This window comes from Gigantopelta aegis, chromosome 13, assembly GCF_016097555.1.
Source record: "Gigantopelta aegis isolate Gae_Host chromosome 13, Gae_host_genome, whole genome shotgun sequence".
Classification (NCBI taxonomy): Eukaryota; Metazoa; Mollusca; class Gastropoda; order Neomphalida; family Peltospiridae; genus Gigantopelta; species Gigantopelta aegis.
Window position 1 is genome coordinate 13,233,757 of NC_054711.1, and position 26,534 is coordinate 13,260,290.

The 26,534-nt window shown below is 36.8% G+C and overlaps 2 protein-coding genes across 2 annotated transcripts in view; both read left to right on the forward strand.

Annotated features, from left to right (window-relative positions):
* The window catches only part of LOC121387143 (multiple epidermal growth factor-like domains protein 10), a 14,171-nt gene extending 9,632 nt beyond the window's left edge, over positions 1 to 4,539 (forward strand). The window contains exons 6-9 of the mRNA XM_041518168.1: positions 309 to 449; positions 1,993 to 2,136; positions 3,976 to 4,120; positions 4,509 to 4,539. Of these exons, the coding sequence (XP_041374102.1) occupies positions 309 to 449; positions 1,993 to 2,136; positions 3,976 to 4,120; positions 4,509 to 4,539 (461 nt within the window). The remainder of the gene's footprint in view (positions 1 to 308; positions 450 to 1,992; positions 2,137 to 3,975; positions 4,121 to 4,508) is intronic.
* Positions 4,540 to 5,303: 764 nt separating this feature from the next.
* LOC121387495 (multiple epidermal growth factor-like domains protein 10) lies at positions 5,304 to 15,307 on the forward strand. Its single transcript, XM_041518638.1, has 7 exons — positions 5,304 to 6,183; positions 7,496 to 7,642; positions 9,793 to 9,936; positions 10,810 to 10,953; positions 12,183 to 12,326; positions 12,957 to 13,062; positions 13,676 to 15,307. The coding sequence occupies exons 1-7, from the start codon at positions 5,925 to 5,927 to the stop codon at positions 14,013 to 14,015; spliced, it is 1,284 nt and encodes a 427-aa protein (XP_041374572.1). The 5' UTR covers positions 5,304 to 5,924; the 3' UTR covers positions 14,016 to 15,307.
* Positions 15,308 to 26,534: the final 11,227 nt, after the last annotated feature.

A 26,534-nucleotide genomic window follows, 5' to 3' on the forward strand; every position in this document is an offset into this window, starting at 1 on the left:
TTAGTATATCGCAAAAATTGCTACAAGTTTTATAACCGAAATATTACTATAACATTCATGCGTAACAACGAAACAAACAAAACAAAATAAAACGCACAAAAAATCCCACACAAACACAAACACACATACACACACAACACTCGAAAATAGCATAAACACAAAAGTCCGAAATAAAACCATAAAACCACGTCTATCTTGTAAACTAAATAAACTATCATTTAATGCCATTTGAAATTTAATTGTCAGCTATTTATGTGGGGGTTTTCGTAGCAAAATATTTCTTATTTAATAATATTTTTAATTTCCAGTCTGTGATTCCAGTCACTACGGTGAATTGTGCAGTGAAGACTGTTACAGTAGACATTGCATTGGATCATCATCGTGTAACATCACAGGAAGGTGTGACAATGGATGTACAGCAGGATGGCTGAGTGTAGATTGTAAGACAAGTAAGACAAAACTACTTTCATATTGCTTTTTATAAACATCTGCCTGTAAACATTGTCATGATTTGTATGATCTATTTTACATATACGCAACACAGGTTTTCTCCACATGGTCTCCTTAATATAAATGATGAACATAAATAGTTTCTGGCAATGAACATTATTTCACGAGGGACATACATATGTAATGATAGCGGGTTTAGTATCCTATTTATTACCCATATTCAATTTTGATTTTTATCATTGAACTCATTTGAATGACGTTCCGGCAAGGTCGTAGTACGCCAATCGTATGCCGTCGAGGTGTTAGGTCCCTCAGTTTTTGATATGAAACAAGATATGGGTAATAAAGAACAATATTACACTGACAAACTAGTCCATATGCTAAGAGCTTTGTCAGTAACGTAAACTGCGTAAACCATAAAACGTAAAGTCAACTGGAGGTTTTTATTATTCTGGATCAATATACAGTTGTAGAACATACTCCCAACTAGTGTAACTTTCCCTTTAGTCGAATCATTAGGCGATCACTAGGTATCTAGAATACAATGTAGCGAGGTCAAGTCTGACTTGTTTATAACAAAGCATGCACGTGCTGCTACACATCTATGCTGTAGTTTTATTCCGTTCGCGTTTAAGTCAAGTGTGTGCCCATAATATTTGTTAATAAGTTACAATAGCAAGATTTAGTATCAGTAAAGGTATGTAATATGCTCTTTCGCGCAAAAGAGCGAGACGTAGCCCGGTACTAAAGTGTTCGCCTGATGCGCAATAGGTCTAGGGTCGATCCCCATCGGTGGGCCCATAGGGTTATTTCTCGCTCTAGCTAGTGCACCATGACTGGTATATCAAATACCGTGGTATGTGCTATCCTGTATGCGGGAAGTGCAAATAAAATACCCCTTGCTACTAATGGAAACATGTAGTGGGTTTCCTCTCTAAAACTAATTATCTCAATTTCCAAATGTTCGACATCCAATAGCCGATGATTAATAAATCAATGTTCTCTAGTGGTGTTGTTAAGCAAATCCCCGCCCCCACAAAAAAAAATTAAATAAATAAAAACCAACAACAACCCCCCCCCCCAAAAAAAAAAACCACAAACACAAAAAAACACACACACACACACAAAAAAAACAACAACAAACGACAACAACAACAACAAAAAAACCAACATATTTCGCGCATACACGATAATACGTACTTAATATTAAAGACATTTCAACACTTATTTCACCACTTGTTTTACCACTTATTAAGCCTTGGTTTCAATGGGAAACAACCAACATGTCTGGTGAGAGCTTTTTAAAATTTATTTTGGTGAAGTAGAGTTTAAGCTATTGCCCATAACACTGGTTGATACCGGGTACCGGTTCGTCTCTTAATACTGTCTTTCAGCCAGAATGAATTATTATGGCTTAGTGAGAGGGTGTAAAGCTACGACACTGATTTAATCTAACAGTTAACCACTAACCATTAAGTAAGTGAAATCATTCCTGGGGCACCTCTGAGTAGCCTATACTATCCATGTTTGATTCTATTCCAGAATGTCCACAGGGTCGATATGGACAGGGATGTCGAAGTATCTGCAAAGACAGACATTGTCATGGGAACTCAGATTGTGTCCACGTGACTGGAGAGTGTGTCAGTGGCTGTGATAGAGGATATCGTTCACTTGACTGTACAATACGTATGTGTTCCATAGTAGTTAGAGTCGCTCTATCGGTTTCAATATTTTTTGTTGGGTATGTTCTTGTTTCTATGATATTTGAATTAATGTTGTTTTTATGCTGTCATTATTATCTTTTTTGTATGATGTCGCGTGTAAAGATGGATGCAAAAACAAATTATAAAAGTTCGTGGGGAAGGAGTAGGGTTGCTTTCTCGCCGTGTTTCACATTTTTAATAATCCTAAATAGATATAATTTTAAAATGTTATTTCCAATTCATAAATAAACTGTGTACGTAGTTGGCTATAGCCAGAGTTCAAATAGATTGTGTATACTGTTCAGCATATCATGATTCACATTGCATTTTGATTTGGGTAAACAAGGGGCGGGATTTAGCTCAATCGGTTGAGTGCTCGCTTGAGGTGTTTGCGTCGCAGGATCGAACCACCTCCATCGATCCATTCAACTGATTTGGCTTTTCTTCGTTCCAACCAGTAACTGATCAAAGGCCGTGGTATGTGCTTTCCTGTCTGTGGCAAAGTGCGTATAAAAGATACCTTCCTACATTAGGGAAAAAATGTAGCAGGTTTCCTCTGATGACTTTGTGTCAGAATTACCAAATCTTTGACATCCAATAGCCGATGATTAATTAATCAATTTGCGCTAGTGGTGTCGTTAAACAAAACAACTTTTTCTTTCTTTCTTTCTTTTTTAGTGGGGATGTGTTAAATAAATTAGGGAATTGTTTTTTTTTTAAGTGTCTGCATGTGAATACAATATAACATTTAGATTTACGTGAATATAGTAGTTGTGTTTCTTGTTTGCTTGACAACACCATAGGATAATCATTACACGTTGGTATTTTGTGTAAATATGAGGTCTGTTATAAAGATACATATATCTGTTGATTTACGTAAATATGGAGGTTTTGATCTGCAACGTTCTATTGATTTGTTAATCTCCTACACGTCCAACTGAAGGGGGTTATAGGTTTATACTACGCCATTCAATATGTCTGTCTGTCTGTCCGCCTGTGTCTGTCTGACCATACTTCTGTCACACATATACATGTCATTTTCCGAGGGTTTTTTTTTCTTTTCAGAATGCCTTGATGTATTTACCTGAAATCTTTTGTTACATATCAATTTTGACTTTTATGGCGATGTACTTATTTTTCGCAGAGTTATGACCCTTGAACGTTAGATATATGAAACTTTGTTTTCTGGACTTGGTTTTGCAATGCCTGGAGATATTGAGATGAAATGTTGTATATAGCTTTATCCTGTACCGCTGCAGATGCAGTTTAACTTTCATGGCGATTTACCCATTTCTCACAGAGTTATGCCCCTTGAATTTAGAAGATACAAGAACGTGTTGGGCCCGGTAGGGGGCATGTATTATTTTGGCAGTACTCTCAAGATGTTTGTTTAAAATTAATATGATTATTTTTATCTCTCAGTAAAACGTATGGTATATCAAGATGCAGTGTTGATTGCATTGGTTTGCTTGAAGATTAAATACAATGGTTTGCTTCGAACGTAAATACAAAGATTTGCGTTTAATTTAAATAAAGTGATTGGCTTCAAACCTATATGTAGCGCGGTTTCTGCTCAATTGAATATATTGGTTTCTTTTAATTAAATTACAAATATGAACTTAAATTAAATGTTTTTTCTTCTATACAGACTTTCCAGTTCGTCACGAAACACATAACGATTTGGCTTGAGAAAATAAATTAGTGTGGGTTGTTTTATGTTTTCCAGTATGTCAAGATTCATATTATATTTCGACTTTTTTTTCTACAGGCATAGATATTTATTGCATTTTGAATCATGTCTGTTTTGATCAATACATTTCAGTATGTCAGGCTACCTATGGATTTAACTGTAACATGTCGTGTGATGCCAGACACTGTCGTGGTAGTAACGTCTGTGACGTGTTTTATGGAAACTGTGCAGGTGGTTGTCAAGCTGGCTGGGAGTTACCTGACTGCACCACTGGCAGGTGATTCAAAGTATTATTTACGAATCACTATGAAAAATGTATTATACTGTTGTGGTGTAGTTTGGTTTGGTTGTTGTTGTTGTTGCTGTTGTTAACGATGATGATGATATTGTTGTTGTTATTGGTTTTTATTGTTCCTGTATGTGATGCAGTATGTATACTGACGTCCAAAGCATAAAAGTGTATTATAGAAAACCCAGAAATGGTAAGGTGAGATATGGAAGTTTTATAAAGTTCAAGATCTATGCATTTAGTGATACATCCAAAGTGTTTGTAAGATGGTTTCTCAATAGGTTATTTTCGATCAGCAACAATATTTAGTTTATGTAAGTAAATTTTCAATTGGACGACAGTATATTTGTACACATGATATTATTTGTTTCTACAGTTTACAAGATGGTCTTCTAGACCTTGGATAATCCCCAAGGCTTGCTCGTCCTGGCATGAATTCAACAGACCATTTCGATATTATTGAACGATTGGGGGATCCATTACCATATGTATCTACGCTTATCAAGTTTGGTAGTGTTTGAACCTTCATTTACTGAGAAATGTGACATCTCTGGTCGTCGTTTTAGTAGGGTAGGTTACTGTTAAGCAATATTGTGTAAGGTATACAAATATGAGGGGGGAAAAAAACGGTTTTCAAAAACAACTCAAGGATATAATGGTGTACCAAGCTGTTGTATCCCGTTCAACGAACCTTTTTGTTTGACTCACCCATGTATCATTGTCAGACACTGCATATATATATATATATATATATATATATATATATATATATATATATATATATATATATATATATATATATATATATATAGTAACATCATATATATGACATTACTCCCTTTACATTAGTTTTCTCAGAGAGGTTAAACAGTAACTAGCGTGTTGACATGTTGCTAAGCAATAATTTCTTTAATTTTCATAACTGTACTATATATTTGTACTGAACTGACAATTGTACAATAAGGAATCAGTATATATTTTGTGTAGGATTATTTTGCAACATCTTGCAAATATTTTTAGATATATTTATTGTTTTAATGAACAACATTAAAACGTGAATGTAGTAGTTTTGTTTCTTGTTTGTTTGCCATCACCATAGGATAATGATTAGAAGTTGGTATTTTGTGTAAATATGAGGTCTGTTATAAAGATTGTTTTCAGAATGCCTTGATATATTTACCTTAAATTTTGTGTTACGCATCAATTTTGACTTCTATGACGATGTACTTATTTTTTGCAGAGTTATGTCCATTGAACGTTAGAGATATGAAACTTTGTTTTCTGGACTTGGTTTTGCAATCCCTGAAGATAATTAGATGAAATGTTGTATATAGCTTTATCCTGTACCGTTGCAGATGTAGTTTAACTTTCATGGTGATTTACCCATTTTTCACAGAGTTATGCCCCTTGAATTTAGAAGACACAAGAACGTGTTGGGTCCAGTAGGGGGCATGTATAACTTTGGCAGTACTCTCAAGATGGTTGTTTCAAATTAATCTGATTTTTTTTTTCCTCAGTAAAACGTATGGTATGTCAAGATGCAGTGTTGATTACATTGCTTTGCTTGAAGATTAAATACAGTGGTTTGCTTCGAACGTAAATACAATGATTTGCGTTTAATTTAAATAAAGTGATTTGCTAAATTGAATATATTGGGGTTTTTTAATTAAATTACAAATCTGAACTTGAATTAAATGCTTTTTACTTTTATACAGACTTTCCAGTTCGTCACGAAAGATCACGATTTGGCTTGAGAAAATAAATTAGTGTGGGCTGTTTTATATTTCCCAGTATGTCAAGATCCATATTATATTTCGACTTGTTTTTTTTCCATTTGTTTTCACATTTGTCTACAGGCATAGCTATTTATTGTATTTTTAATCATGTTTGTTTTGATCAATACATTTCAGCATGTCAGGCTACCTATGGATTTAACTGTAACATGTCGTGTGATGCCAGACACTGTCGTGGTAGTAAGGACTGTGACGTGTTTTATGGAAACTGTACAGGTAGTTGTCAAGCTGGCTGGGAGTTACCTGACTGCACAACTGGTAGGTGATTCAAAGTATTATTTACGAATCACGATGAAAAAAGTATTATACTGTTGTGGTGTAATTTGGTTTGGTTGTTGTTGTTGTTGCTGTTGTTGATGATTATGATAGTGTTGTTGTTATCGGTTTTATTGTTCCTGTTTGTGATGCAGTATGTATACTCACGTCCAAAGCATAAAAGTGTATTATAGAAAACCCAGACATGGTAAGGTGAGATTTGAAAGTTTTATAAAGTTCAAGATCTATGCATTTAGTAATACATCCAAAGTGTTTGTAAGATGGTTTCTCAATAGGTTATTTTCGATCAGGAACAATATTTATCCATTTATTCACATTTTATGTAAGTAAATTTTCAATTGGACGTCAGTATATTTGTACACATGATACTATTTGTTTCTACAATTTACAAGATGGTCTTCTAGACCTTGGATAATCCCCAAGGCTTGCTCGTCCTGGCATGAATTCAACAGACAATTTCGATATTATTGAACGATTGGGGGATCCATTATCATATGTATCTACGCTTATCAAGTTTGCTAGTGTTTGAACCTTCATTTACTGAGAAATGTGACATCTCTGGTCGTCGTTTTAGTAGGGTAGGTTACTGTTAAGCAATATTGTGTAAGGTATACAAATATGAGGAGGCGTGGTATTGATAAAAAAAACCCAAAACGGACTCACCCATGTATCATTGTCAAATACTGCATATATATATATATATATATATATATATATATATATATATATATATATATATATATATATATATATATTGTAACATCATATATATGACATTACTCCCTTTACATTAGTTTTCACAGAGAGGTTAAACAGTAACTAGCGTGTTGACGTGTTGCTAAGCAATAATTTCTTTAATTTTCATAACTGTACTATATATTTGTACTGAAGTGACATTTGTAGTATAAGGAATCAGTATATATTTTTTGTAGGATTATTTTGCAACATCTTGCAAATATTTTTAGATATCTTTATTGTTTTAATGAACAACATTAAAACAAATAAACAAAAAAAAATTAACTTCAGGGTCTTTCCGTTGACACAAAACCACTGCTATTGACACATTATAAACTATTATTATGTTTGTATGTACAATTTCCCACAGATAGCAATGTATATATCATACAATTTTCATATTAAAATCGTGGACCAACAATCTGAGGGTACTCTCAAGGGAATTAATGATGCACATAAGCTGATTGATGGAACACTACCAAATTCCCCGAAAGCTAAAATTAATTTGAACTACATACCAGTAGGTTAAATTAAGATGTCTTCATGTATATGTCTACAGAATGTCAAGGTGGTACATTTGGGCCCGGATGTCAGTCAAAGTGTAGTGAACGACACTGTAAAGGAGACAGCTCATCTTGTGATGCTCAGAATGGTTCATGTCAACATGGCTGTCAGCCGGGATGGAAGAGTCCAAGTTGTAATATTCGTAAGTAATCAAACATATTATACATATTATTTTACCCGTATGTAATTATGGTGTCTTTAGTGTTTAATTTGTACTCCATTACACAGTAGCAAGGTATTTGTTTTTTCTGTTTTAAACTTAGCAGTTTAATTAATAATTCCATGCACACTGATAGTAAATGTTTTTGATAAACACCTACAAATCAATCAATACCATATATTTTTAAACTTTGCACAACATCAATGTACCAAACTTGTAATGTGCTGTAGTGTAGTGCAAACTTTGGTTACTCCAAAAATCCTTGAACACACTAGAAAGTACTAGAAACCTTCACCACGTATCCATCGAAATAGCAGCCAGCCACATGTCAACGTGGAGGTTCACACTGAATCTGTGACGTCATTCGTTATCATATCGGTTATCCTAATTTGATGTCCCAACAATATAGATGTATAAAGCTATGTATAAGTAAATAGGTTTTAATTTGTATGTATTGTTGGTCATAATGCAAGTTGTGACTGGCCCATTTAATCTAATCAAATGCATGTAAAGAAAGGAATGTTTTATTTAACGACGCACTCAGCACATTTTATTTACGGTTATATGGCGTCAGACATGTGGTTAAGGACCCCACAGGTATTGGGAGAGGAAACCCACTGTCGCTACTTCATGGACTACTCTTTTCGATTAACAGCGATTGATATTTTATATGCACCATCCCACAGACAGGAGAGTACATACCACGGTCTTTGTTACACCAGTTGTGGAATACTTGCTGGGACGAGAAATAGCCCAATGGGTCCACCGACGCAAATGCATGGATGCACAGTCCTAATATTATAATGGGTTCAAATGATAGGTCATCGATGGTATTAATACCACATAATGATCAGTCAGTAATCTGCAAATCGGTGCAGTATGTTCATAACCATACGTATCGGTGCAGTATGTACGAATTCTGCAAATTGACGCTTGGTGTTTTCATATATTAGAGTATATTGTTACTAAGTCTTATTTATTTCGTTAATGTTTAATACAATTACCTCCATAATATATATTCTTGCGAGAATTCCATCATAGGGTCGGAATCTAGTTCAGTCCGTCGAGTGTTTGCTTGGTGTACTTAAGTATATAGGATCGAACCTCATCGTCGGACCCAATGTGTTTTTACTCCGTGTCATTCAACACCCTACGACTGGTATATTAAAGACAGTAGTTTCCTGACACTATGATTCATGGAATTATGCAGGATTATGCAGAGCTACGTTCTTGGCCGCGGATAACGTTTTTTTAGTACATATATATAAACGATCTCTTGCTGCTTATGTAGCAGATTTCTTCTGAAGACTGGCTGTTTTTATGACCGGTGATTAATTAATCAATATGCTATAGTGGTGTCGTTAGACGAGAACAATCAAGAAATCAGGGCCAAAATGTAGAGTAGAAAGGGCATTTGGCAAAATTGCGGTCCATTCCATCTATTGCCTTGTCTCTAGGAAGGAAATAAACACAACCTACCCACAACATCATGCTAATAGAATCTATGACCGTTATGAGGTATAGATAAGGCAATTTCAACACGAGGGACACAATGTTTTTTTAGTGAGGGGGCCGAGGTTTACAGAGGCCTTTACAAAAACATTTTGTCCCGAGGGTTGGAATTGCCTTATCTATACCTCACAACGGTGATTGATTCTTTTTCTTGCCCATTTAATTACAGTAACAAAACAATAATTGTGTAAGCTACGTACGGTTTGTTTATTGTTGAGCGATTCGTAAACACTTCACGTACAAACAATGAAACTTACTTAATCATACGCTGAAAAGTATAGTCCAACTTATGCAACGACATAAAAATGCAACAAGTTAACAATAAATATAAAGTTGAAAATATTAAGTTGTTTAAATAGTGTTAGAACAATGATACAACGTGAAATGGCAAACATAAATTCGAAAACCATGAGTTATAACGTCAATCGTCGTAAAACATGAGTTATGACGTCACGTGTAAGTAGAAATCGTCTAGCCCTCGTGTCAGATTAATCTAGCCCTAGGGCCAGACAGATTTTTCTAGCACCGTGCAAAAGCTGGATAACCCTGTCCAGTGGGCAAGAATATGTTTTCTTGAATAGACTACAGCAATCTATTAATACATGTTTGCTATATTTCAGCATGTGACAGTGGTATATATGGCGCCGATTGTAAATTCAAGTGTAAACAAAGACACTGCAAAGAGAGTACGTCCAGCTGTGATCACGTAACTGGTTCTTGTGACGGTCCGTGTCAGAATCGATGGTTGGGGATCGACTGTACAGGTATATTCAGCAATAAGTGGACGTATAAGGCTTACTTACTTACTTACTTATACCCATTGTTCGTCCTGGGGCATAGGCCGTCGACAACCGCTCTTCATATTTAAGAGTTGCGGTTCCACAAAACTTAGAAACTTTGATTTATCAATTATAGTCGCGACAGTGCGTGAAAATAGTGCCACTTCTACGTGTATTCAACTTGTGTGATGTACATGTACATGTAAATTCATATGTCAAACGATCAAATGATCGTGTTACAGATACCAAAACAGGAGAAATTACCGATTTCAGTAAGAAAAAAAGAAATGTTTTATTTAACGACACACACAACACATTTTATTTACGGTTATATGACGTCAGATATATGGTTAAGGACCACACAGATATTGAGGGAAAACTCCGCTGTCGCCACTTCATGAGCTACACTTTTTGATTAGCAGCAAGGGTTCTTTTATATGCACCATCCCACAGACAGGGTAGTACATATCACGGCCTTTGATATACCAGTCGTGGTGCACTGGCTGGAAAAAAAAATAGCCCAGTGGGCCCACCGACGGGGGTCGATCCCAGACCGACCTCGCATCGAGATTTCAGTAAGAATGAGATTCAGTTACAAACTCTTTTGTCATATGTAAAATATACTGAACTTCACTAAAGAACACCACCTAATTTGCTATTGTTATTGGTAGCGCTTTTGTGAGGTTGCCATAAAGAATACAATACCTATTGTATTCAATTTTGGGTTTATTTTTTGCTAATCAGAATTCATCCAGTTATACAAGATCAGACAAATGTATTATTTGTTTATTCTGAAATCTAACTACAAATCAGACTGGTGAGTTTCCAACGGTGTTCAGTATAATACATGTATTAAAGGTTGTGACGGGAAGTATGGACCAGACTGCAGTTTGTCATGCGATGACAGACACTGCAAGGATGGCGACGCACCGTGTGATCACGTGACGGGATCTTGTAGTGGACCATGTCGGGCCGGTTGGCAAGGTGACACATGTACAGACAGTAAGTAACTATGAATTTGATTCCAACTTTCAGTCGAGACTTTTTAATCCCCTACCCGTACAACGGGAGGGAAATATAGGTTCCGTCTGTCTATCTATATGTCCTTCTGTCCCACATATAATTTCCCATACCCTGTTTCACAATGCCTCAAGATACTGAACTGAAATAGTTTATCCTGTAGTAGATAGAGTTAAATATGAAGAGTTCAGGCGAAAAACGCGATATAAACCATTTTCTTTCTAGTTTTTAGTTAAAGCCATTAATTTATGTCAGTAAGGGCTAATCGTAGGCCCGCTGGTTTGCTGCAAACGTAATTGATCCTTATGAAATTGTATTGGGTAATTCCCGGTTTAAAAAAATCACTTTTACTGAAAATGAAAAATGGATATATCGCGTTTTGCGCCTAAACTCTTGATATACAATTTGACTTTCGTTGCGATTTGCGCATGTGCGACACAGTTAAGGACAGGTCAATTTTCACTTTCAGTCAGGTGCCATAATTCTGTGAGAACATACAACTTCTTCATTTTACACAGAAATATAACCCTTGAACTTAGGAGATTGTGGGGTCCGATAGGGTGCATGTATTGCGTTAACACTTCTCCCAGACTGGTTGTTCACGGTTATCAAATGAAATATATCATTGCAGAATATTCACATTTTTAACTTGAACTAATTTCCATATGCAAACATTTTCTATAATATTATTTTACAATGCAACTAATTCTATGTATGTAGATTACACATATTCCAAATCAATAAACGAGTTATATTGCACATATACATTTGTACATGTTTATTAGTAGAGACAAATTGAAGATTAGTGTTAACCTAAAAGTCCAGTAACTAATCATTTATATCATAACATATTTATTTCAAACATATTTGCTATTATGTGTTGAAGTCAACAAGGCATAAATGCGGCTGTACAGCTGGATATCACAAAACGACAAACCTCATATATTGAGCTAATGGAACATACATCGCTATGACAAAACTACAAAACACTACCATAAAAAAACATGAAGGTTAATAGGACATATACAACTTTATGAATGAATGACAGAATGTATAACGGCACCCCAGCACTAAATATTAGCAGACAGATAGTCTGCGAGTGCGTGTGTACTAATATGTGAGTGCGTGTATGCAGTTTTTTTGGTGGGGTTTTTTTTTTTTTGTATGTATTTTTGTTTTAAAATAATTACATAACATGTTTTAAATTTCAGTTTGTGATGCAGATAATTATGGTCAGACTTGTGAATCAATATGTGCAGACAGACATTGCAAGGGGGAACAACTCTGCCATCATGAACTGGGATACTGCAATGGCGGGTGTCTGCCAGGGTGGACAGGACTTACATGTGTTGAAGGTACGTGTGATGACAAACTAAAACAATCAGGCCTGTTACATTGGGGATTAAGAATACTATCGAACATCATTTTTTAAAAGTTTGTTCCCAAAATGCACGGTAACGTTCATGGCGCGCGCGCGCTTGTGTGTGTGTGTGTGTGTGTGTGTGTGTGTGTGTGTGTGTGTGTGCTACCAGGCGAAGTATGCGAACAATTCGCTTTGATCAACTTGACGTACACCATTTGAATATCTAGTAATGGGTGACTGCAATACAAGTTGCATGTACAGTTTAGAAAAACACGTTGTATTAAGCTTAATATTGTATGATAAAGAGATTATTACTCTCGTGCGTTTCGGTATCCTTAATATCATATATTAGGAATACAAATAATGTATTATGCTCGCCAATTGCTCGCATAATACAATTTGTATTCCTAATATATGAGACTGACGATACCGAAAAACACTCTGGTAATAACCTCTACACACACACACCCCACCCCACCCCCACACCCCACATATATATACACACACACACATCTTATTTGATAATAGAAATGGGAGTGTACAAGGATTTACAATTGACCCTAACACACTCTCATTAAGAGTAGCATGAACATTTTATATTCGAACATATTCTTTTTTGCAGCCCAAACCGCTACAGACTGTAACTGTGATTCCGCCATTATTGCCCTTTCCGTTGTGGCTGGTGTGCTTTTTGTACTGTTGGTCATAGTGACGAGTGTTTTATTCTGGCAAGTAGATCTCACTGTTATGTTTAATTTTATTTTCAATTTATTGTAACTTTTATTTTCTTTTTCTTTTTTATTTTTTTGGGGGGTTTGGGGGGGGGGGGGCAGAACGTATCGCGGTCGGTTTGAAATTGATCCCCGTCGGTGGGCCCACTGGAATATTTCTCGTTCCAGCCAGCACACCACGACTGATATATCAAAGGTCGTAGTATATACTATCATGCCTATGGCATGGTGCATGCAAACGATTCCTTGCTACTAGAAGAAGCATGTAGCAGGTTCCTGTCTAAGACTATATGTCAGAATGACCAAATGTTTGACATTCAATAGCCGATTATTAATAAATCAATGTGCTCTATTGGTGTCGTAGTGCTATCCTGTCTGTGACATGGTGCATATAAAAGACCGCTTGCAAAATGTAGCAGTTTAAAAAATATCAAATATTTGATATCCAATAGCCGGTAATTAATAATTTATATGATCTAATGTAAACTTTTATTTTGTTGTAGTTTTAATTGTTCAGTAGCGTGTATAATATAAAATGTATGTATATATATATATATATATATATATATATATATATATATATATATATATATATATATATATATTGTAGGCACATTAAAACTCACAGAATGAAGTCAGACTCGTATCAGCAAGAGATGAGAAAAACAAACACGGACCCATCCAGCCATCCTACAGACCCCAGTGCTGTAGAATATGAAATCGTCGATAGACAAGATGGCGGCCACAACAGTCCCAGAGGTTCCAGTTCCCAAGACGTCGCCGTGTCTCACTCGACCAATTCTCCGAGATCACGTGATCAAATGGATGCCCAGCCGAGTAATTTTGACATTGGGGGTGGCTATGTTAATGCAGGCCAAACGAATGAATACGAAAAGCTTGATTTATCCAACCCACCGGAAAATGACTACGATAGGATAACTGGTGTTTAGACAAACGGCAAATAATATTCCTGACGATATCAACATTCGGTTGACGAACGTTCAAACTTTTACCTTGCGGTTTTAAACAGGCATTGTCATTATGGGATTTATTACACAACGACTCGAGATATCGAACTAGAATGTTGTGTGTAACTTTATCGAATTGGGTTACGGCTCAAGTTTGATTTTCATGAGGATTTAGCCGTGTTTTAACAGTTACGGCCTTTAAATTTAGACGAATCTTAAATAAATGATCGCACAAAAATAAATAAAAATCATGGCGTGTGGCACTCTGTTATACTTTGATACAATGTATTTTCATCACAATCCTACTTTTGTATACTACAATTTTTGTATTTTGACCCCCTAAACGGAATTTCGCAGATACCCAACATATATTTATCTACTAATTTAATATTACCATATGTTTGACATGCAATAGCCGATGATTAATAAATCAATGTGCTCTAGTGGTGTCGTTAAACAAAACAAACTTTAACTTTAACATATATATAGACAAACAAACAAGACAGATTGGTAGATAGGTAGACATGCATACATACATACATACATACATACATACATACATACATACATACATGTCCGGATAGCCTAGAATGCATAGTGGTTAGGCTGCAATTTGTGGGCGATTAGGTGCAACAGTTTCGAGTCCCAGCAACGGCATGGGACAATTTGTGAGGCCAGAAAGGATTTAATTATCCCCTGCGGCAGGGCGTTAATATCTCTGTATATAATAGTTAACCTCGACATACACACAATATATAGATATTAATACATCAGTACATATTAACCAGTGTCAGGTCTGCCCACTGAGTCATGGACATAAGCGAAATCGACCGCGTAGCTTCTAGGCCCCATGCATATGGTTGAGTTACAGAGCATCAGGTTTATACATATTCCATGATTTTTTTCTTCTGTTATTACTTAATGAAATACTAACATCTTCTTAATGATATATAACGAAAGCAATTTCTTCTTTTAAATGATAACTTTTTAAGTAAGTAGTAGGCATGTGCTTTGACAGACAAGTCGCGAACACTAGAATGTAGTATAATATTTTTTCTTGGACTAATAATTGTATTAGTAAATAAATAAATACCTCCACGTTCTTTTTGAAATAAAGGTTGTTGGGTAAATATATTTAGTGTTGTCTTTTAATCTGCTACTCGTCAAAGAATAAACTTTGCCGGCATTATCGTTGTGACGGTACATGCTCTTAAATTTGTTTCGCCTGTGGCGATTTTAATTGTGTTAGAGGGCCGTGTGCAGTTTCATTGCCCGTAGCCCAGGTGGGCAACTTGTTACGTAATACTTCGCGCGATCGGGCATTCCAATATGCACTTAGTCCAGCTGCGGAGGCCATGTGGCTAGTAGTTACGTAATATCTCCGGTAGTGCTGTTTATGGCCAGGAGATTGCTCGCGGTTGGCGACAGCCAGACTGACGATCAGAGAGAAATATACCGACTCTAGTAGAGTTAGAATATGAGATGATACGTGAGGTACCGCCTTGTACCCCCAGGCAAAATCCTGATTTATAATAAATAGCTTGTGTTTAAGAGATATCGAGGAGAACGAACTAGGACGGCTCCAGGGGATCACGAACGTAGTCCGTTAGGACTTGGTAAATATCATTTCTGCTCTGTGTATAACCTTGATGTGATTGATGTGACTTTAAATATTTTAATACTGTATTATACCAATATTCTTTAGACAGTGTCTTCGGTCATCTGACGAAGTAAATCGTAGACTTTTTGTTCTAACATTATACGAGTATTTGGTAATATAAAGCTTAGCCAGTCATCCTAGACGACCTAGGTACACTGTAGGTTATTGTCTTTATTGTGATCGGTACCAATATTAATTCTGTGTCACAAGGTTACTGAATGAGTAGTTAGGGTTAATTAAAAATTAACCTTTAGGAATAGAGCTGTAATTCCTTTATTAATTAAGTTCCCCTGGAAGCGTTCCTAAATTATCACACGTTATTGAACGAGTAGTAAGGGTTAATTAAAAATTAACCAGTTAGGAATGGTGTTGTAATTCCTTTATTAATTAACTTCTCCTGGAAGCGTTGCTCAATTATCACACGTGTGGGTGTGGTGTAACGGTGAAGTGATTCGCATATTGTGTAACTAGACACCTAGAGATTAACTAATTAAGTGATCAGTTCTGGGTTGTATTATTGTTGTTATTAATTAACTACTACGGCTGTACATTTGTCAGCATAGATTAATACAGATTCCAAAGTGTATTGTGTTTTTTTGTGTTTCTAGTGAGCTAAACGTGCTATAATAATATATACTTTATATAAGATCGTATCTCTGATCATACCTAGAGACGAGCCATACTAGGGTTTAACAGCCTGTTACAGAGAGATCTAATAGATATACAGTTAGGAGAGATATTTTGATAATCGTGTTTTATTCAGTTACGGGAATTATAGAATCCCCATGACAATCGTTCACACTCCAAGGCCAGTAAGATGGACGATACTAACAATATATTTAAACAAAATATGTTTAAGAGTTATAGTAACAAGTGGTTTCTATTACCTAAAGATGAGTAGAATTAAATTATCAATAAAATTATTCAAAGCCATGTGAAAAAATTAATTTTTAAATGCATTTACCTGTACGTAGTAGCTTTTTTAGTGCAAAGCGGTGGCACGATTGATGGGGCACTGCACAGTGATATACATGTTAAAATAAGAACTATTGCTGAACATAATAATAATAATAATAATAATAATAATAATAATTTATTGCTTTAAACATATTGGCCTTCGCACATATATAAGAATGATAAATATTAAATAAAATGTAATTAAGGATTGTCTGTTATTTCTTTTACGTTCATCGGGGTTCTCACATAACTTTGCGGATGATTTTTCTTTGTCCATACCCAGATGAACGTAAAAAAACCCAACCCCAGATAATACTTATAAATAAATTTAAATCATACGTACTAATAATAACACTACAAGTTTATACTTTGTTTTGAATAATGTTTGGTCCATAAACAATATCGCTCAATAAGACAACATGCCCATATAAAATGACGTCATCAGATATGACGATCCTTGATGGCATAATGTTTACGTTCATCGAAAAATGAGCAAACCCCTGTTGATACGTCTTGACCAATGGCATGACGTTATGTTGTAAGGGATGTAACATAAATTAATTGTCATCTATTAATGACATTTGTAGGAGATATCATTGGCACTATAATTTGTGATATATAGTTTTGTGTTGCAAAGAAGCGTTATTTGTAAAACATAATAGTATTATTCCTTAGTTGAAATATTTCAAAATGTATACATACCAGAGCATTAGTGTGGTAGCACAAATCAATCGCTTCGAACATACCAGGATATTATCTAAAATACAGAAATAGACAGAAAGAAAAACAGCTGAGAGAGGGGGAGAGAGAGAGAGAGAGAGAGAGAGAGAGAGAGAGAGAGAGAGAGAGAGATGTTTTATTTAACACATTTTATTTATGGTTATATGGCGTCGAATATATGGTTAAGGACCACACAGATATTGGGAGAGGAAACCCGCTGTCGCCACTTCATGGGCTACTATTTTCGATTAGCAGCAAGGAATTTGTATATGCACCATCCCACAGACAGGGTAGTACATACTACGGCTGGGGCGAGAAATAGCCCAAATGGGCCCACCGACAGGGATCGATCCCAGACCGACCGTGCATCGAGCGAGCGCTTTACCACTTGGCTACGTCCCGCCCATATTTAGAATACCTAAACACGTGCGTTTGAGAAAAACTGGCTTCGTAAATTCATCCCAATTTGATTAGCTAGTTTTTGCAGATCGGTATGGATTGTGACTTAAAGTTAAAGATGGCGGCATTTTTTAGAAGTATTATTAACAATATTGTTTTTAATTATATCTTAGCTGCGAAATGTATTACGTGTAGCAGGCTGTTTAATCGTCTGGAACGGGAAACAAATTGCTGTGACGCCACGAACTACACTTAAAGTCGTGACCTATAACTATCCGTAATAGTTAAAGATATGGTTCAGGGTCCCATTCCACGAAGCGATCTTAGCCCTAAGATACCTCGTGTACTTAAGGTGATCGTAGCACTAAGATCGCTTCGTAAAACAGGGCCCAGGGCCGTAGCTGGGGTTTATTGTGTGTGTGTATGTGTGTGTGTACGTGGGTGCGTGAGTGTGTGTGTGTGTGTGTGTGTGTGTGTGTGTGTGTGTGTGTGTGTGTGTGTGTGTGTGTGTGCGTGATCAGACGAACTCTTGGAACGAACGAGCATACCTAAAAGTCCTCAAACGGTAATGAAGAGGATTTTCTTTAAGTTTCTATTATTTTTATGCCGCCCTTGTAATACCCCCCCCCCCCCCCCCTCCCGCACACACTCCACCCAGCTAGCCACGGCCCTACTTGGTTGAGAAACCTCTACGTTTCACACATAAACAGATCGCAGTTAGAGGACATGCGAGATCTTTATCAGCGTCTCAACAGTTTAGTGCTAATCACAAAGCCTGCTGCTGCTTCTGTCAAGGAAGTATCCTAACCGGGTGCGAACGACTATAATAGAAATCACTGATTTCAATTGCAGTATCCTAACCGCACGCGTACGGTTAGGATACAGCTTTAATAGAGTATATAATAATCAAATTTATACTCAACTAGTATTAGAGATTCTCAGTGTAACCGGTATACTGGTATACTGCCATATAAATTTTGAACAATACTTGTCGCGATATTTTTCTACCGATATTGTGTACGTGTGTTAGTTACACGTATTATATTTCCAAACAAACAAAAAATATCAGTTTACGAAAAGAAACAATAGGAACGAATCGTCATTGATTGAGGTGTGGTTTTACACTGTATACATACTAATAATTTATTATTGGTCTACGCAATTTATTTGTAGATTTGTAGGTGTACCTTTTACACACAATTTATATGTGGAATGGTCTTCGATAAAAGGCTTGTTATTATTTGCACAAAACATTCACTATATTTGCTTTTATACTGTATTATTAAATTCACCAGTATCTACTTCTAATTTAAACTTTGACACGGCCCTTTTCAAATATTAAGACAAATTAAGTTGCAGGTACTGATCCATGTTTAGAAAAGACTGTCTGTATTAACAACATGAAGCAGGGCTATTTATATACCAGACCAATCTTGTCGAAAATTGTCTTTAAACAGTTTGTTTTGTTTAACGACACCACTAGAACACATTGATTTATTAATCATCGGCTATTGGAAAAAAAAGTAAAGTTTGTTTTATTTAACGACGCCACTAGAGCACATTGATTTTTTTTCTCTCAGCATCGGCTGTTGGACGTCAAACATATGGTCATTCTGACTCTGTTTTTAGAGGAAACCCGCTGTCGCCACATAGGCTACTCTGTTACGACAGGCAGCAAGGGATCTTTTATTTGCGCTTCCCACAGGCAGGATAGCACAAACCATGGTCTTTGTTGAAACAGTTATGGATCACTGGTCGGTGCAAGTGGTTTACACCTACCCATTGAGCCTTGCGGAACACTCACTCAGGGTTTGGAGTCCGTATCTGGATTAAAAATCCCATGCCTCGACTGGGATCCGAACTCAGTACCTACCAGCCTGTAGACCGATGGCCTAACCACAACGCCACTGAGGCCGGTATCGGCTATGGGATGTCAAACATATGGTAATTTTTGACACAGTCATAGAGAGGAAACCCGCTACATTATTTCATTAGTAGCGAGGCATAATTTATATGCACCATCCCACAGACAGGATAACAGGCTGGAACGAGAAATAATCCAATGGGCCCACCGAGGGGGATCGATCCTAGACCGACTGCGCATCAGGCGTGCGCTTTACCACTGGGCTACGTCCCGCCTCCTAAATTGCCATAAAGTTTTTGCTTAAACGGTGAAATAAACAAATCAATATTACCTACCAAAAGCTCAACCAATGTTAAATGAAATTCTTTTGACTTTTGTGTCCCAGTTAATATAACCAGCGTCATCTAGGGACCTTAGCATCAAACAACTTTGATGAGGTAATCTGAAACATGGTAGCTGTATATATACGTTTACACCAATATTTAACACCTCTAACTTTGATGAGGTAATCTGAAACGTGGTAGCAGTATATATATACGTTTACACCAATATTTGACACCTCTAACTTTGATGAGGTAATCTGAAACGTGGTAGCAGTATATATATACGTTTACACCAATATTTAACACCTCTAACGTTGATGAGGTAATCTGAAACGTGGTAGCTGTATATATACGTTTACACCAATATTTAACACCTCTAACTTTGATGAGGTAATCTGAAACATGGTAGCTGTATATATACGTTTACACCAATATTTAACACCTCTAACTTTGATGAGGTAATCTGAAACGTGGTAGCAGTATATATATACGTTTACACCAATATTTAACACCTCTAACGTTGATGAGGTAATCTGAAACGTGGTAGCAGTATATATACGTTTACACCAATATTTAACACCTCTAACGTTGATGAGGTAATCTGAAACGTGGTAGCAGTATATATACGTTTACACCAATATTTAACACCTCTACCTTTGATGAGGTAATCTGAAACGTGGTAGCAGTATATATACGTTTACACCAATATTTAACACCTCTACCTTTGATGAGGTAATCTGAAACGTGGTAGCAGTATATATACGTTTACACCAATATTTAACACCTCTAACGTTGATGAGGTAATCTGAAACGTGGTAGCTGTATATATATACGTTTACACCAATATTTAACACCTCTAACGTTGATGAGGTAATCTGAAACGTGGTAGCTGTATATATACGTTTACACCAATATTTAACACCTCTAACTTTGATGAGGTAATCTGAAACATGGTAGCAGTATATACTCTTCAAAAAAAGAAACGCAAAAGGGTACAAATGGGTTATAACTCCGATTTTATGTTTCCTACCGGTTCATGCTTTGTGAATATAAGGTCATTGCATGTCCCAAACACATTCCCACGGTTACATTCGATAAAACGCAGCTACTGTACAATAAAGTTCCAAAATGTGAATATTCGCAAAAACGCAGCCACGTGCAAACCATGTCACCACTGCACGTGCGTTGTCTGCACGTGCAACATGAACACCGACAGTATAAAAGTGCAGGGTGTTCGCTTGCCTGGCCTCTGTATCTGGCCGACAGTTGACAATCCAGGACATGACACGTCTCAGTGTACGGCAGAGAAACAATGCCATCGGCCGACTAGACGCAGGCGAATCCAGGACGGCCGTTGCCAGGGCATTCCATGTGTCCCCAAGCACCATCTCCAGACTGTGGGACCGTTACCAGCAACATGGATCAACACGTGACCTCCCTAGATCCGGTCGACCACGGGTCACTACCCCCGGGCAGGACCGCTACATCCGGGTACGCCACCTTCGGGAACGATTGACTACTGCCACCTCCACAGCGGTAGCAATACCAGGTTTGCGCAGGATATCCGACCAGACCGTACGGAACCGCCTACGTGAGGTAGGAATTCGTGCCAGACGTCCAGTTCGAGGTGTCATCTTAACACCACAACAGCGTCGACTCCGACTGCAGTGGTGCCAGATTCATCGACAATGGCCTCAACTGCGATGGAGACAGGTGTGGTTCAGTGACGAGTCCCGATTTCTGCTCCGACGTCATGATGGAAGATGTCGCGTGTATAGGCGTCGTGGTGAACGTTATGCGGCAAACTGCGTGCAGGAAGTGGACAGATTCGGCGGGGGTAGTGTCATGGTGTGGGCAGCCATCTCACACACTGGCAGAACTGACCTGGTCCACGTGCAGGGCAACCTGAATGCACAGGGCTACATTGACCAGATCCTCCGGCCACACATCGTTCCAGTTATGGCCAACGCCAACGCAGTGTTCCAACATGACAACGCCAGGCCTCACACAGCACGTCTCACAACGGCTTTCCTACAGAACAACAACATTAATGTCCTTCCTTGGCCATCGACATCACCGGATTTGAACCCAATTGAGCATCTATGGGACGAGTTGGACCGACGCCTCCGACAGCGACAACCACAGTCCCAGACCCTGCCCGAGCTGGCAGCAGCCTTGCAGGCCGAGTGGGCCACCATCCCCCGGGACGTCATCCGTACTCTGGTTGCTTCAATGGGCAGGCGGTGCCAGGCAGTTGTCAACACACGCGGAGGCCACACCCGGTATTGACTCCAGATGACCTTGACCTTGGTGGTGTGTCCTATCACTTACTCACAATGGACTAGAGTGAATTGTGAACAATCCTGCAACATTTGGTAATTATCGGACTCACCATTCAATAATTAAATCAATTCTCCAAATGTTACGACAATGTGGTTTTGCGTTTCTTCTTTTGAAGAGTATATATACGTTTACACCAATATTTAACACCTCTAGTCATATAAATGATATTGTGGATAACGATGGTAATCAGTAAACATTATACACGTATTGCAGGCATATTAAAACTCAAAGAACGAAGTTGGACAAGTATCAACAAGAATTGACCAAACTAAACAAGAACACATCCAACCAACCTACAGACCCCAGTGCTGTCGAATATGAAATCGTCGATAGACAAGATGGCGGTAACAGCAGTCCCAGAGGTCAGAGTTCACAACAAGTCGACACGTCCCGTTTAGCCAATTATGTTAATTCGCCGACGTCACGTGATCAAATGGAAGTCCAGCCGAGTCCCGTTGACAGTGGGAGTGGCTATGTAAATGTGGGCCAAACGAATGAATACGAACAACTTGATTTATCCAACTCACCGCAGAATGATTACGATAAGATAACTGGTGTTTAGACAATTAAGGATTTTCAGTTATTTCTTTTACGTTCATCGGGGTATGAACAAAATAAATCATCATCAGATGAACGTAAAAGAAATAACAGACAATACTTATAATTAAATTTGAATCACACTTGCTTATAATAACCTTAAAATTTCATATTTTATTTTGAATTAGTGTTCGATTCGTAAACAATAAGGCCCAGTAAAACTAAATACCAGTATAAAATGACACCATCAGATAAGGCGTTCCTTGACAACGTTATTTTTACGTTCATCGAGGAGTTAACAAACTCAGGTTACTACGGATGGACCAATGAGATGAAGTTAACTTGTAATGAATATAATGGAAATTTAATTATATGGGAATGAAAACATTTTAATACCCTACCGGAACTATAGATTTTGTTTGTGTCTCTATGTCCATTCGTCCCTCTATCTGTCCACCTGTCCCACATATAGTTATTTCTGGAAGTTTCTCCTGACGATGTCAACAATTGATTGGTGAACGTTAACACTTTAGTCTTGTGGTTTTAATCAGAGAAATTATCATTATGGAATTGTTTTCACAATGGCTCTGGATATTGAGCTGAACTTATGTATCTAACTTTATCCTGTTGAGTTACGGATCAAGTTTGATGTACATTAGGATTTACCCGTTTTCTAACAGAGTTACGACCCTTGAATTAGACAATATGAAAAGGTGTCGGCCCGGTACGGGACATGTATTGTTTAACAAAGCTCTTAGAATGTGTGTTTTATATAATCTGGAGATTTCTTAATAATAATACGAGATTGGTATTCTACGGAGATAATTTAATTGGTATCGTATTATTCTATCATACTTTATTGCTATACGTTAATACAAACTGTAGATCTAGTATTCTGTGGCCGTTATCTGTTAATGTGAGAATACGGCTAGAGTATACTTTATGCAACAGATTGTCAACTTTTGACAAGTAAACGGTCGCCAAGTTTTGTATCTAAAATAGACGTATTTCATTAAATCTCACGATACAGATCTTTTGATTGATTTTTTCGAGGTTCCAAATAACACCAGACTTGCATGTTACCATTATATGCTATAAGAAGAAACCCGACACACTTGTCTGAACACTACTAACTCTGTGGTTTTGAGAGGGGTGTGGGGTTTTCTTCCAATGCCTGTACTATTTTGTACTATACAAGTTTGATGCTATGGATGAACTTAGAAAGAATAACGCTAAAACATCCGTAGGACCACTTTAAGAAAATGTGTTTTAAGACACGTCGTATTGTAGATCTGATAAGACCGAAAACAATTTCATGTCTAAATCCCAACAAACACAGGATATTACGAATATGGTATAGTTATATGCACACACACACACACACACACACACACACACACACACACACACACATATATATATAAACACGCACACTCAAATAAAAGACACGGCGGAGCGGGGGGGGGGAGAGAGTAACCATAATTCTGAATAAAAAATATTATTGGTTGTAAATCTTCAGGCAGAGATGCAGTTTACTTGTATACTGCAGAAAATTGCATTTCAGGACATCTAGTTTTCAATTTATTACTGGACAGCATACCCCTGGACCCCCTACAAACTTGGTTTTACGTCCTGGATCGCAGCCAGCCCTCCCCCAATGTCTGCTTGCTTCCTCCGAGCCTGAATATAATAGAAGTGAGTTCGACTTTTTGTTGACTCGAGTACGATGTCTAGCATGTAGAGAATAAAATAACAATTTGTAGATGACCAACTCGCATAATTATTTTAAAACAAATTGACATCAAATTCTATAGGTTAACTATCGTTTTGCACATCTCTGTATATAAAAAAAATGACCTGTTTCCCGTCATAACTGTATGGCCCATTTTTTATAATACATTTGCAATTTTAAATAAAATGTGAAGTAAAATGTGGAATGTAATCTTGTGAGTTTTAGTATTATTAATTTTAGAGCTGCACGTCAGTTCATCAACTTTGTTTTGACTGTCGGAATGTGTTAGATATATAAGTATAATACATTATTTAGAACTTGTAATAAGATATGTTCTACTTGAAATGCATTAGCATTTTTGAGCCTTTGTAAATTGCGCAGATACATGTAAATAGGTTAATAAACAAGTTATAATTAGGATTACCATGTTGTTGTCTTGATTAGAATCATTTTTATTCAGTTTGCTATCCAACTGGCATGACTGTACCTGGTCTGAGATAAGATGTCGGTAGTACACAAGGAATCAGGGCACAGCATGCCTACTGGAGTGTTTTATGCTGGGAAACAAAAAGGAACTTTACAAATGATATTGTGCGTATTTGGTTATATTTGTGTGACACATATTGCTGATTGTTTATATATAGATAAATATGTAAATATGACATTTATGGTTTATATAGATGTATATATTCTATGGCTATATACCGGGTGCCCCCCCTCCCCCCAAAAAAACCCCAACAAAACAACAACAAAAAAAAACAAAAAAACCCACACACACGAACACAAACACAAACACACACATATATATATATATAGATAGATAGATAGATAGATAGATATATAGATGGATTGTTTTTGTCGGTATATGTGTAAGTATTTTTGTAAATCATTCTCCACCATTTCTCCGCACTATTTTACATAATATTGTATTTCATTGTTATAATGCTGATAAATTGCAAAACTTAACGCAATAAAGAACTTGAACTTGGTTGGGGTGTAATTGCCTCTACCCCTTTCTAGGTAACGGTGTTTCGGGCCCTGATTGTTTTGTTTTTATATTAAGAATGTTTTTGGGTGAGAGTTATCGATAAATTAAAATATATGATCATTATTCTACATACTTTCATTTTGATTTATTCGCTTCCAAAGTAATTTTCATAAACACCAATTTTCTATATATTCACATAAAAATATCGTTTTGGTAATAACAAACGCAAACATTCTGGTAACTATTAGCATTAGAATCTGATGATTAAATGCAAATTGTGCTTCAAATAGGAGACATGGAAGTATGTAAAATCGACATTTACATACCGCAGTTGACATAATAAGTATTGTTATAACAATATGGCAGGTGTACAGTAATGTGCGTAAGTACAAAACTACGCAGTATATCAGCCAGTATATACAAAGGACTTGACTGGATGTTTTCAATATGCAATATTTTGCTAAGTCCACAAATGTAGATGCAGCTGAAGTAGCCTATAGATTAATATACCCCCACTCAGCCCACCACAACTACCAACCCCCCCCGCCACCCCCCCCCCCAAAAAAAAATAAAGAAAAAAAAGAAGAAAGTTGAAGAAGAAGAACTCCACAATAAGGCAAAAACCGCAAAAGGACTACTTTCCAACAATAACTTTATTAGCATTAAAAGTTGTATGAAGGCACATAAAAGTAACGCCTACAATTGTTAATTACACTGGTAATCATCAAACAGAAAAAACGATGAAACAATACTGACCAGAATAATTGTATCTTAATAATTTACAAATATGATTTCTATATTTTCACTGTAAGTAAAATAAAGTGGAAATATGCTTTTATGGTGAAAATATGACGTTTATGGTTTATATAGATCTATATATTATATGGCTATATATCGGGTGCCCCCCCCCCCCCCACCCCACCCCTAAAAAAAACAAAACAACAACAAACAAAGAAACACAACTTAAAACAAAAACAA

Excerpts from the sequence above, each read along its gene's own strand:
- LOC121387495 (XM_041518638.1), top strand. The coding sequence starts at position 5,925 with ATGTCAAGATCCATATTATATTTCGACTTGTTTTTTTTCCATTTGTTT. Across the intron at positions 7,643-9,792 it reads GAGTCCAAGTTGTAATATTC|CATGTGACAGTGGTATATAT; the intron begins GTAAGTAATCAA and ends GCTATATTTCAG. Across the intron at positions 9,937-10,809 it reads GTTGGGGATCGACTGTACAG|GTTGTGACGGGAAGTATGGA; the intron begins GTATATTCAGCA and ends CATGTATTAAAG.